The sequence below is a fragment of the Podarcis pityusensis genome (genome assembly GCF_964106645.2).
Source record: "Podarcis pityusensis genome assembly, chromosome: 15".
Lineage (NCBI taxonomy): Eukaryota > Metazoa > Chordata > Lepidosauria > Squamata > Lacertidae > Podarcis > Podarcis pityusensis.
The window spans coordinates 11797023-11810462 of record NC_138040.1 but is presented as its reverse complement, the minus strand read 5'-3'; the positions used below and the strand labels follow the sequence as shown (position 1 = coordinate 11810462).

At 47.9% G+C, this 13440-nt stretch overlaps 1 protein-coding gene across 1 annotated transcript in view; it reads right to left on the bottom strand.

Annotated features, from left to right (window-relative positions):
- MYBBP1A (MYB binding protein 1a) overlaps window positions 1–13440 on the bottom strand; it is a 65521-nt gene that overhangs the window by 18646 nt on the left and 33435 nt on the right. Inside the window, exons 21-24 of the mRNA XM_080982804.1 lie at window positions 10720–10840; window positions 9903–10034; window positions 9373–9441; window positions 2230–2343 (exon numbers count right to left, since the gene is read on the bottom strand). Of these exons, the coding sequence (XP_080838930.1) occupies window positions 2230–2343; window positions 9373–9441; window positions 9903–10034; window positions 10720–10840 (436 nt within the window). The remainder of the gene's footprint in view (window positions 1–2229; window positions 2344–9372; window positions 9442–9902; window positions 10035–10719; window positions 10841–13440) is intronic.

Below are 13440 nucleotides of genomic sequence, written 5' to 3'. Positions count from 1 at the left end.
GGTCGTCGTCATCACTCATCTTTTCTTCTGCCTCCTCCCCCTCGCTCTCTGTTTCCTCCCTTGCCCTTGCCTCTGCTCCTGAACCCCTGACAATAATAAACCCATATTAAAGCTGGGGAGCTGATGGTTTTTATGATTATTTTATCATCATGTTTTTTTTTCTATCGATGCGCCATAAAATGTGTTCTTAACGCTGTACATCTCTCTGAAATCTTTTGATGAAGGGCTGTATATAAATTGAATGAATGAATGAATGAATAAATAAACATATATATTTTCTGGAATCAATTTTGGAGCGAAGGCACAGAAGACAAGTTGCCTGCGATTGCTCAGGCATAGCGGAGAACCTGAAGCACGGCTGACCCCGCAAATGGCATCCCAACCCGAATGAATACAAATAAGGTCAGGAAGTTCTTATTATGTAAGTGAACACAGAGATCCAGAGCCCTGCAGCTAGTTAGGATGCTATTTTAGGCGACTGTCACATATTCCCCCCTAATAGCCTCTTTCTCCTCCCCGGACTCCCTTTCCTTCGGCTTCCTGTTACACAACACGCTGAAAAGGGACGGCTCCCCAACCCGTTAACTCCTGCAATCATCTGTCTTGCGTCACCTGCAGCAGGTGGACTAGACACCGTGCGGCCCTATTAAATTACAAGCCGGGGTGAAAAGGAGGGCACAGCGGGAAGCAAAAGGCTGCAGCAAACTGGGCCCCAGCGAACGATTTAGCAGAAGCACCTGTCAAAGGGAAAAAACGGCTCCAGGTGTCTGTTTCCTGAGATTTATATATGAGAAATGCAGGTAGCAGTGTTGGGTCCATTGCACAGAAAGAGAGAGAAAGAGAGAATATCTAGGAATAGCAGTGAGGTAATATCTGTGTTACAGCTAGTTGAAATGTCACATTTGAGTTTTCCACAACGCTTCTTCAGACGAGATGAAAAGGGAAGAGGAGGAGGGGTGGGCAAAAAGGGCAAGGAAATGTCTCTCTTTACCTCGTAAGAAGGAGTGGGTGTTAAGTAAGCCCAATTCTCTCTTTTCAAAATAAATGTTATTGAGGCTGACAGAGAAAAATACAAAACTTGATATATTTTCCCATTTTTTAACCAAACCAAGACTTTTTATATAGATAAAGAAGGGGAGGAATAATAGAGAAGGGGGGGAGAAATAAAAAAGAATAGAAAATAGGTTAAAAGAGAAAGATAGAAACGTAAAATTCTGAAAGTAAAGAACTTCCGATTCTTCATCTGTCTACTATATAAAAACAGTATTATAGTCCAATTTACTATAACACCCCACAAAGCAACTTTCTATAAACAAACATCATCTTCAATCCTCAAATCCAGATATCATTATTTCTTTCTGACGCAAAAAGTCTGTGAGTGGTTTCCAATCTTTAGCAAATGTTAACAATGACTTTTCTCTGGTTAAACATGTCCATTTTGCCATCTTAGCGAGCAAGCCTAATTCTATCTGACTGACTGTGCTGGGTTGCAAACGGATTTAAATACTGTAGCGGAAGAAAGTAACAGTCCTTCTCCCTTTGAAAGTATCATATACATTCACCTCCAGATGTTTCTGTCAAAAACTCCCATCAGCCCTTGCCAGCATGACCTGCTAAATATCTAAAGGAATAGTTTGGATAAGGACTTTGGCCATGTTCTCTAATGTTCCTTTCACAGTTTGCATTATGGAACTGTGGCCTTTTTCACGGATACACTGCTACGTTGTGCTAAATTTCATTCACGCCAATAGGAGTGGGTACAACAGCAAACATTATTGGACAACACTGCTACTCCCCCCCTCCACTTCCCGCACATGTGTGCCTCTGTTCCCAAATTCCCCCATGGCAAAAGCAGGAAAGACCCGTATGCCGGTATACCACCCCAAATTTTGTCACTTTACTCCTGCAATTTTCTGTGTTAATGGGTTTTTTTCTGAAGGCAATTGATACGGAAATGGGTGCTAAAACTTCCACTATGGTTCCAGAAGTGGCGTTTACATCACGAGGATGCTCAAATAAAATGTGCAAATTAACAGTTAGGGAAACGTAAGGGAAATGGAATAAGCTGCTACATGAACACAGCCCATTCCTATTCCTCAGCAGCATATGAGTGCAGTTCTCCTGTCTACAGACCTGATCATACTCTCAAGACAGCAGTAGAGTAGAGGTATGAGATTTATCTGGGGGGGAACCAAACACTGGTTTTAATATCAGGCTGGAACATCTCACCTCTTTTATCTGATTGGTGCTCTCCCTGATCAGCTCCTCCCACTCATTTTCGGACAGCGAGAGCTTGAAATCCCGGGTCTGCAGAGCTTTCTGAAGAAGCATGCATGCCTGGGCCTGAAAAAGAAAGGGGTGGAAAAGCAGGTGAACTAATGGAAACTGGTACAATATAGGAAGCGATCTCCCCAACCCACCCTTAAGCCTGTGTCTAATACAGTGGGTACCTCGGGTTACATACGCTTCAGGTTACATACGATTCAGGTTACAGACTCCGCTAACCCAGAAATAGTGCTTCAGGTTAAGAACTTTGCTTCAGAATAAGAACAGAAATTGGGCTCTGGCGGCGCGGCAGCACCAGGAGGCCCCATTAGCTAAAGTGGTGCTTCAGCTTAAGAACAGTTTCAGGTTAAGAACACACCTCCAGAACGAATTAAGTACTTAACCCGAGGTACCACTGTACAGTGGTACCTTGGCTTATGAACTTAATCCGTTCTAGAAGTCCGTTCTTAAACCAAAGCTTTCTTAAACCAAGGCGTGCTTTCCCATAGCAGTGAGGGACTCAATTTACAAATGGGACACACTCAACAGGAAGCAGAACATGTTCTTGTTCCAAGGCAAAGTTCACAAACCAAAACACCTACAGTACTTCTGTGTTTGCAGCATTTTTAATCCAAGTTGTTCATAAACTAAGCTGTTCTTAAACCAAGGTACCACTGTAGTAGTTTTGCGGCGCAAGGAGATGATACAAGGGAGGAGGAGACCTACTCATCCTCCCAGAGGAAGACACATGATCAAAATCCCATTTTGCAGCTACTTTTAAGACTTCAGGGGATTCCACCTCCCACCCCACCACAACACACCCCAAGTCTTTGCTGTTCAGGCTCATCCCCTGACACCTTACCCCCCTGAGGGCACAGTGCCCTTCTAAATGCACACTTGGAAGCCAACAGGCTTGTTGCTGCGCAGTGTGTAAAAACAGCTGGAAACTCCCAGGCAAAAGAAACCTCAAACCCCGTGGATGTTTGCACAAGTGCTGATTGTCTCTGGGCCCTGATCCTTGCACACACAGATAACCTAGCCTTTAACGACCTGCATCTCGGAAGCACATCAGACACGGAAAGGTTGGTTCGTTCGGTTGGGTTCCTAAAGGCCACAAACAGAGCCATTCAACACAGAGACACTTAAAGGTCTTTTGCATCTTCCTATCTTTGAACCATTGAGGAAATTAAGCCAGCAGGAGAAAGAAGATTAGGAAGAATTGGGAAGCGCTTCCAATTTTATTTCATCAGCTAGTGGCAAAAACTCCATCACCTTCCAGATAATAAAGCCCAGCTCTGCAAACTTTGTGCCCTCCAGATTAAATATATATATATTGTTACAATCCCCATCAGCTCCAGCTATGGTCAATGGGTGATGGGAGCTTCAACTCAAAGCCACCTGGAGGGCACCAGGTTGATGAACGCTGTGATATACCAGTTTGTGCCAGGACCAGACCCTGTCTCTGTGCAACTTCCGGGCAGGAGCTGTGGCTTTATTTTGAATCGTATATCGGTGGCCAAGACAGAAGCCAGTTACAGGATGTGCAACCTGCTGACCTAAGGGAACACAGCCAGATTCTGAGATGGGCCAAAAATAAAGAGGGGGAAGTTGGCCAACCCTTATGCCCCAAAGAGCTCCTGAGTTTGGAACTGGGGGGAGGGGGGGGAGTTGCTCCCAGAGTGGGGCAGAGCTGATGCCTACTGTCATGGATTTGCTGGCTGCAGAGAAGTGGTGAGAGCCCAGGGATTGGTTGTGGGATGATGATGAAAGGTCAGAATGAGAAGGAGAAGACTGGGAGAATTGTTGAGTTGAAATGGACCCCAAGGGTCATCTAGTCCAGGGATGTCCAACAGGTCAATCGCGATCTACTGGTTGATCACAAGATCCCGCCCCCCCAAGCTCAAAAAAGCTCAACACTGCCAGTCTTTTTATAGTGGGAGAAGATGGCAGTCTCTTGAAAGTTGAACATGCCTGATCTAGTCCAACCCCCTGCAATGCAGGAATCTCAGCTAAAGCATCCACAACAGATGACCCTCCAATCTCTGCTTAAAAACCTGCAAGGAAGGAGAGTCCACCACCTCCAGAGGGAGCCTGTTCCACGTCAAACAGCTCTTACTATCAGAAAGTTTTTCCTGATGTTTAGTCAAAATACTTCTTATAACTTGAAGCCACTGGTTCGAGTCCTACCCTCCAGAGCAGGAGAAAAATTGTACGGTGCTTTCTCTAAAAGGAAATTGCCCCAAACAATATTGGGAACTGTAGTTTAGGGGTGCTGAGAACTGTAGCGCTGGGAGCGGTCCCCTAACAACTCTCAGCACCCTCAGTTCCCAAGATTCTTGGGTGCGGGGGGGGGGGGGATCCATGACTGCTAAAGTGGCGCAAAAGTGCTTAAATTGTATGGTGTTCCGAAGCTTTATCTTGCACCTGATAATGTCAACAGTCTTAAGAAATGTGTTAGTCCTTGAAATGCCACCTATTTGTTCTTTTAAGCTGCAAAACGCTTTTGGGTATTGCTGGATTCCAGTTACTAATAACGGGTGTTTGACCAACGATTGCAGTGAATATTTACAATTTTGAAAAACTACCTAGTAAACGGGACGCGGGTGGCGCTGTGGGTTAAACCACAGAGCCTAGGACTTGCTGATCAGAAGGTCGGTGGTTCAAATCCCCGCAACGGGGTGAGCTCCCGTTGCTGGGTCCCTGCTCCTGCCAACCTAGCAGTTCAAAAGTATGTCAAAGTGCAAGTAGATAAATAGGTACCGCTCTGGTGGGAAGGTAAACGGCGTTTCCGTGCGCTGCTCTGGTTTGCCAGAAGCGGCTTAGTCATGCTGGCCACATGACCCAGAAGCTGTACGCCGGCTCCCTTGGCCAATAAAGCAAGATGAGCGCCGCAACCCCAGAGTCGGTCACAACTGGACCTAATGGTCAGGGGTCCCTTTACCTAGTAAACATTTGACACCAGAATTTGCTAAAGTGGGATTCCGAGGAGATGAAATGTCAAGATGCGACAGAAGTTCCCGCTCCACCTGCTAGTCACACGCTTTGGTGAAAGGAGAGATGTCTTAGCAAAGTCCTTCACTGGCACCTCCAAGTTGCAGCCTACCTGTGACCTTGCAACCGAGGCAATAGACTCCCCTCAGGCTACGCTTGGTGGACTTTGCAAAAAAAGAAGAAGGGGAAAAGGCTGGTGTGGATTCTTGTCAGTCTCCTATCTTTTTTTTTTTTTAAGCCTCTGCTCTCTACGCATCAAACGGCAAATATAATTCGAGCGCATTAGGGAAATTACTCAACCCTACAAGTCCTTGCGGACTGCCCCAGTACGTTTCCACGGAGAGAGTCGGCTGTTGAGAGACAGGTTAGCTACGCTCCGGTGAGCAATTCATCTGCTTTGCTCCAGGCGGGGAGCTCTCATTATCCCTTCCAACCTGTGGCAATGAAGATAAGGAGGCCAAAGCAGACCTTAGAAGGGCATCGCCTGAACAACCTAAGAAGGTGCAAGCTGGGCTTAAATAATTCTGCTGCAACAGACCTTAATCTGCTCAGCATCCTCCCCCCCCCTTCTGCCCCACAGTAGCCAATCAGGTGCCCCCAGGAAGTCTGCAAGCAGCAGCAGCAGCCTTTCCCATCGATGCTCCTCTGGGTATCAGGAGACAAGCTGTCACTGACTTGTGGCGCAGGACAGCCTTATCCTCCCTGAATTGGTTTGATTCCCTTCTAAAGCAGCTCAAGTTGGTAGCCATCAAGTTAACTATGAAATAACACTACTAGAACTTGCACACATCAGTAAAATAAGACCTGTACTAACATCTGGGGAAGAGACTGACAACAACTGCCCTCCCGGACAACTGTGTTTTGCTTCTGCTAGCCTCCTCTGGAGTAAGGTTATGAGAGCCAGCTGCGTGCCATCTGGATTGGTGAGAGAATTCCTCCCCTCTGAACTGTACTGAAGCCAGACTTAATTTGTTTGTGTGCTATGCAAAGATCGCAATGTGAACTTGGGCCCAGAGTACCTTAGGGACTCTGTCTGACTCCGAACGCTCCTAAATGGCCTGAGCTCATTATATGTGAAGCAACGTCTATACCTCTCCATCATTCAGTCCGGACACTGAGGTCCACCTCCGAGGGTCTTCTGGCGGTTCTCTCACTGAGAGAAGTAAAGTGACAGGGAACCAGGCAGAGGGCCTTCTCGGTGGTGGCACCCTCCCTGTGGAACACCCTCCCATCAGATGTCAGGAAGATAAAGAATTACACAACTTCTAGCAGACATCTGAAGGCAACCCTGTTCAGAGAAGTTTTTAACGTCTGACATTTTATTATTTTTTATATTTTGCTGGAAATCCCAGCCAGATGGGTGGGGCAGAAAGAATAAATCATCATCATCATCACCATGTCAATCACAGCCAAATGCTTCCTGGACTCTACCTAGTCCACAAAACCTTATGTATCTGTTTGGTTTTCAGAGTGCCACAAAGGCTCTTGTTTCTGAATAAAAGAACTGAAATCAGGAGAGACGGAGACAAACGTGATGTCTGAGGAAGGGGGGGGGGGCGATGCAACAGCTTTGGCCCCTGGGAGGTGCGTGATAATACAGGCAGAATTAAGATCGATTGGCTGGCCTAAAATTAAAACCACTTAAGTGCTTGCCTGGCCTGGGGCCAGGGTCCTCTCCATTTTGAAGGCCTGAAGCTTTTTCCTCTTTGCCCATCTCGTCTAAAAAGGGCCACTTCCTTAAAAACAGAGAGAGAGAAGATTCTCCTATGCAAAGGAGGAAAATGCCAAACTAGGAATCGCTGACTAGATGGAGGACAGGTAATGTCACACTTTAGGTTTCAGGTTTAATACAAGCTCTATTTAAAGGGATGTGAGGGAGGGGGGAGGACCTCATGGACCAGGGTGAAGATGAGGAACTCGTTCTCTGCCAAGGGCCACATTCCTTCTGGCGTGATCTGCTGGAGGCCACATGCTGGCAGTGGGCTAAGCCACAAGCGGTAAGAGTGCCCCCTTTCCTCTCTTCTTTCTGACACCCCCATCTCTCCCCACCCCGTCACCTAGGGGGCTGCCAAAGTGAACTGACCACTTCTAGCACTCGCTCTCTGCCAAAACCTCCTCGCAAGGTTGTTGTGACCATTAACAGGGAGGGGCAAGACAGCGCACACACTGGCTTGAGCTCTCTGGCCGAAAGAGTGGGATAAAAGGCCAATCGACAAAATAAGCTCTAATCGTCGCTGAAAGCGCTAATTGCAGTTCAGAAAGACAGAGTAGGCAACACTAACCAGAGCAGGATTATTACTTTTTTTCTTTGAAAAGAAAAACCACTTTATTGCCTCTCATTCTTTATGCAAAATGTTCCTTGATTAATTCTCCCTTTACCACCTGCTGAAAAACATCTATGTTGAAGGCATTCAACTTCAAATGCTTTCGTGCAACTGAGTCATCGCTTCACTGCCGGTGTGGGCAGAAGTGAGCACTCACGCGAGGTGTCTTTCCCCCCTCTTTTAATGCCATGCTGTACGTTAGTCATAAGACGCCATGTGCTGGAGTGTAGCTTTTAGTTGCTGGGGGATTTTTTTTTTTTTATTCCTTTTTTTATCCTGGTAAATCGAGGAGTCTCAAGGCTGCAGAAGCAGCCTAGAACATAAATCGCCTCTTTAAAAAATAATCAGACAGACTCTGCTCCATCTTATTTGTTTTATTTTAATTTATTACGTTCACATTAGGGCTGGGCTACATCTAGTTTTCAACATTGTGGTATGTCACCAGCTAAACATCGTGATATACCAATACATCACAATGTCTGAAATAAGGATGGAGCTATGTAGAGACTTTGGCTGAGTTTAAAGCCATTATCTTGCTTTAAACTCAGGGGATTCTCATAGGTAGCTAAGTCATACAGAGATAAATTAAATTTCATCCAGGAGAAAAAGGAAATAAATGAGGGAGTTCTCTCTCTTTCCTTCTCACACACACACAATCAGAAATTCCCCTCATTCAGGGATAAACAACTTGAGGAAGCCATTTTGAAGGTCAACTTCCCTGAGGGGGGAAATTGTCACAGCAATAAGATCAGAACCGCATTAGAGTGTGTGCGCTTGTGTGTGCGAGACGAGGGAAATTCAGCCTCATTTCTGTGCATGTTTCAGTCTGGAATTTGGGAGGTAAGAGTTCGATGCTTATGAACAATGTCAGGAAGCTCAATGACCCACAGGAAAAAACAGAAAAGGGAAGAAAACCGAGAGGGAAACACCAAGGCAATTTCCTTGCACCACTTCATATTCTGGACACATTTCTGCCTCACAAGTAATTATAACTATTGGAATGGGCAAAAGCTCCCTCTGTGAGAGCCAGACGTCTGAGGCAAACCATTAGTAGTCCCATCAAGGCTTGCTTTCCCACCTAGTATGTATTCAAAGCTATTTATTACAAATCGCAGCATCGGCCATTTTACAAGGTAAGCCAAATCCTGACACTGCCAACAGGAAAGGAAGAAATATGTCAGGGTCAGGAGTAAATGTACCACACACCCCTATTTCTTGCTTAAAACTCGGGGACCTTGATGAGCATTAATTGCAATTAGCATAGCTGTAAGATGTTAACACTAGGAAGGAGAGGGAGAATTCGTGGAAAGAGGGAGCTGTGATTGGTTTTAAAAATCTCTTAAACGTGCATAAGAAGTCATTGGCATCGCATCATTTGCACTGATATAAAGGTAAAGGTAAAGGGACCCTTGACCATTAGGTCCAGTCATGGCCGACTCTGGGGTTGCGGTGCTCATCTCGCTTTATTGGCCGAGGGAGCCGGTATACAGCTTCCGGGTCATGTGGCAGAGCATGCGCACGGAAATGCCGTTTACCTTCCCGCTGGAGCGGTACCTATTTATCTACTTGCACTTTGACATGCTTTTGAACTGCTAGGTTGGCAGGAGCAGGGACCGAGCAATAGGAGCTCACCCCGTCGCAGGGATTCGAACCGCCAATCTTCTGATCAGCAAGCCCTAGGCTCTGTGGTTTAACCCACAGTGCCACCTGTGTCCCTTTGCACTGATATACACAAACACAAAAGGTAAATTCCACCCCAGACCCCGCTCAGTTTGGCTGCCTTTGCACTTACCTGCTGGTGCTGTCGAGCGCCTTCTGTGATCGACTTGACAATGGTGTCAACCAGTTGTTTGCACATGATCTCCAAGGGAAAAAGAAGAGACCTGGGTGTTAGTGGAGCCTCACATCACCAGGATCGCAAGTGATGTTTTAGGACAAGCGAGGGGAGGGATTTCCAGCCCACAGGCCTAATCAGGCCTGCCAGGTCTCCAAATCTGGCCGGCAAAGGGAAATCAAGCTCCCCTAACAACCTTCAGAACCCTTAAACTACGGTTCCCAGAATTCTTTGGGGGAGGGCAGTAGCCATGACAGTTGAAAGTGGTGATTTGAATTCATGGTGTGAATGTGGCCCTGGTCGGAGAGTTGTGTCGTAAATTCTGAGGTACAGAAGACTAACTACCCTGTGAAGGCTTTGACAACAGAACACCCCTTCCGTTCCTGGGATGTCACTTGGATCCCAGGAAACCGATCGACAACCAATGTGCATTTTGCATGCCCACGTGGTGTGGAAAGGATGCGAGACCGGGCTCTTCCGCTACTTACCGGGTGGCGTTCAAAGAGGTCGAGAAACATGGGCCCTGTCAGCGGGCTCTTGCGCTTTGTCAAAAACAGGTTCAACGCTTCCTTGTACACAGCGGACACTCGGTCGAGGTCCAGGCTGCCGACAGCAAGGGACTAGGAGAAGAAGGCATAAAAGGAGTAAGTGTTTGGTACCTCATGTTACAGACAGGATCTGTTCCAGAGGCCCGTCCGTAACGTGAAAAGCCCGTAACTTGAAGCGCCATGTCTGTGCAGGCACATGGCACAGTTTGGTACTTCTGTGCATGCGCGAGCGGCGAAACCCAGAAGTAACCCATTTCGGTACTTCTGGGTTGCCGCGGGATGCAAGACAAAAACATGCAACCTGAAGCGGACGTAACATTAGGTACAACTGTACAAGAACGGGGCCTTTTCTGAAGTAGCTCCCAGTTTGTGGAATGCTCTCAGGGGGTGTTACTGGGTTGTTTTTGTTTTATGCATTTTGTGTTTTTATACTGTGATTTTATCTTGTGAACCATCCTGAGACCTGTGGGTATAGGACAGTATACTACTACTACTATTACTATTACTACTACTACTACTAATAATAATAATAACAATGTATGGGTGCCACCTTTCTGGTGATACAATGATCAGAGAACAAATCTGCCACTGCTATATATGAGGGTAAGTTTTTCAGGAAGAGTCCTTCGCCAGCCTCTGATTGGAGGAGGCTAAGGCAGGGGGTGGGATTTGCTGCGGCAGCCAGGACTGCCCCCATGCTAGCAGAATGCAGGCTGCAGTTTACTGACACAGATGCAGAAATGCAGGACCTCCTCACCTGAGCGGTCGGAGCACCGCTTCCTTCACTGCTCTTCAGCTTCTTTTTTGGCTGAGCGACCTGCGGAGCAGCTTCAGCAGCCGTGTTCCCCTTCAATACCCGGAAGAGGTACAGGGACCCACTAAAAGCAGAGCGATACGCAAGAGAAGGGTCAGGGAGAACCGTATGTATCATGCCATGCTGCACCAGCTCAGAAATATCTTTTAGGTTCAGAACCTCCGTGAACCTCAGCTTTCCATTTTCAAAAGCAAGTTTCTAGACGTTATTACGGCTGCGAGGATAGGGTGAGAAATGCCAGGCAGGGGGTAGGGATAGGTTTCTAGTGGCAAGGAGTTGGGGTTTCAGCACCCTGTATAATACACACGTCTTCCTTTCTCTTAGGGCTAAGGGCACACAGTTAGAAAAGGACTACAGTGGTACCCCGCAAGACGAATGCCTCGCAAGACGGAAAACCCGCAAGACGAAAGGGTTTTCTGTTTTGGAGGCGCTTCGCAAGACGAATTTCCCTATGGGCTTGCTTCGCAAGACGAAAGCCCATAGGGAAATCTCCGGGGACCTCTTTTAAATGCTGTGGTGGGGAGCAAAGCCTTTCCCCCCCTCCGGCCTTCAGAAGAGGTCCAGGAAGGCCGGCGGGGGCCGAAAGGCTTTGCTTCCCACCGCCAGCATTTTAAAAGCAGTCCGGCATAGCAGGGAAGAGCTTCCCGCTATCGCGGACGGCTTTTGAAGGCAGGCGGGGGGAGCAAAGACTTTCGCCCCCCGCCGGCCTTCAGAAGAGGTCCTGGACCTCTTCTGAAGGCCGGCGGGGGGCGAAAGTCTTTCCCCCCCCCCCTGCCTGCCTTCCCGGGAGAGCGGAGAAAGGCAGCGCCTTTCTCCGCTGTTCCCGACGGCTTTTGAAGGCAGGCGGGGGGGGGGAAAGACTTTCGCCCCCCGCCGGCCTTCAGAAGAGGTCCAGGACCTCTTCTGAAGGCCGGCGGGGGGCGAATGTCTTTCCCCCCCCCGCCTGCCTTCCCGGGAGAGCGGAGAAAGGCAGCGCCTTTCTCCGCTGTTCCCGACGGCTTTTGAAGGCAGGCGGGGGGGGGGAAAGACTTTCGCCCCCCGCCGGCCTTCAGAAGAGGTCCAGGACCTCTTCTGAAGGCCGGCGGGGGGCAAATGTCTCCCCCCCCCGCCTGCCTTCCCGGGAGAGCGGAGAAAGGCAGCGCCTTTCTCCGCTGTTCCCGACGGCTTTTGAAGGCAGGCGGGGGGGGAAGACTTTCGCCCCCCGCCCGCCTTCAGAAGAGGTCCTGGACCTCTTCTGAAGGCCGGCGGGGGGCAAAAGTCTTTGCTCCCCCCGCCTGCCTTCCCGGGGCAGCGGAGACTTCTCTGCTGTCCCGGGCGATCTTAAAATGCTGGCGGGCGGCAGCGAAGCTTTCGCTGCCACCCACCAGCATTTTAAAATCGCCCCGGGACAGCGGGGGCTTTTAAAATGCTGGCGGTCGGCAGCAAAGCCCTCCTGTCCCCGGAGCTTGCGGGGCAGGAGGTGGGGAGAAGGGCTTTTCTTCCCACCCCCAGCCTTCAGAACAGCCTTCTGAAGGCTGGGGGTGGGAAGAAAAGCCCTTCTCCCCCCCCCCCAGCCTTCAGAAGAGGTCGGGGGACAGACTGTCCCCGGACCTGGTCTGAAGGCGGTTTCCCTAGGAACGCATTAATTGATTTTCAATGCATTCCTATGGGAAACCGTGCATTGCAAGACGAAAAACTCGCAAGAAGAAAAAACTTGCGGAACGAATTAATTTTGTCTTGCGAGGCACCACTGTACAGAAGATTACTCCGATATACGACTACAGCGGTGAGACTGCACAAAGATGGAAAGATGGAAAGCCCTGCCCACTATAGATGAATGACTGGTAAAATTATTGGATCTGGCTGAGATGGCAAAGTTAACATGTTTAATTAAGAGAAAAATCGTTACTGACATCTGTTAAGGATTGGAAACTTACCCCCCCCCCACGTTAAATGCTTTATTGGTTTTTAAAACTATGTAACGTAAGTAATCAAAGAAAAATATAAACAAACATTCATTCCAACATTGGTGCTTGTTGTATGTAACAATTTGTAGACTGGAAACTTCTTATCAGCTTTTTGAGTGAAAATGAACTGGCAATATCGGGATTTGAGGATTGGAATAATACTGGTTTATAGAAGACCGAATGGTTGGATTTGTAAGAAATGAATATATGTCGCTGCAGAAGAGAGCTGGAAGTCCTTTCACTCCTTTCAATTTTTCTTTAGTTTTTTCCTTTATTTTATTTCTCTCTCCCCCTCCCCCGCTTCCCTTTTCTAGCCTTTTCTTCTTTCTGACTCTGTTCTTTTTTAGACTAAGTACCTAACAGGCGTCTCCACACATACACGTGTTCAAGTAGCGCATGACCGCGTATACGCACGGCACCAGGAAATAAATGGAACAAATCAATTTAAACTGCAATAAGGGCACTGATGGTCTGAAAAGAGCAGGAAAATGGTATGGAAGGAGCCAAGCACTTTGAGGTACCGGTCTACCTCTGAATCACAGCCAGGAACTTTGGGGTACCAGTCTACCCCCCTACCTTGCCATCATTTTCAAACGGCCCTCCAGTGGTGAGGAACACTGAGAGCCACCACTGCCACCATTCATGCCAGTTTGGTAAGTGCTGCTGGTTTTTAAAAGGGTTTCCAGAGGCTTAGAGGGCGTTTGCAGGCTTTTTAGAT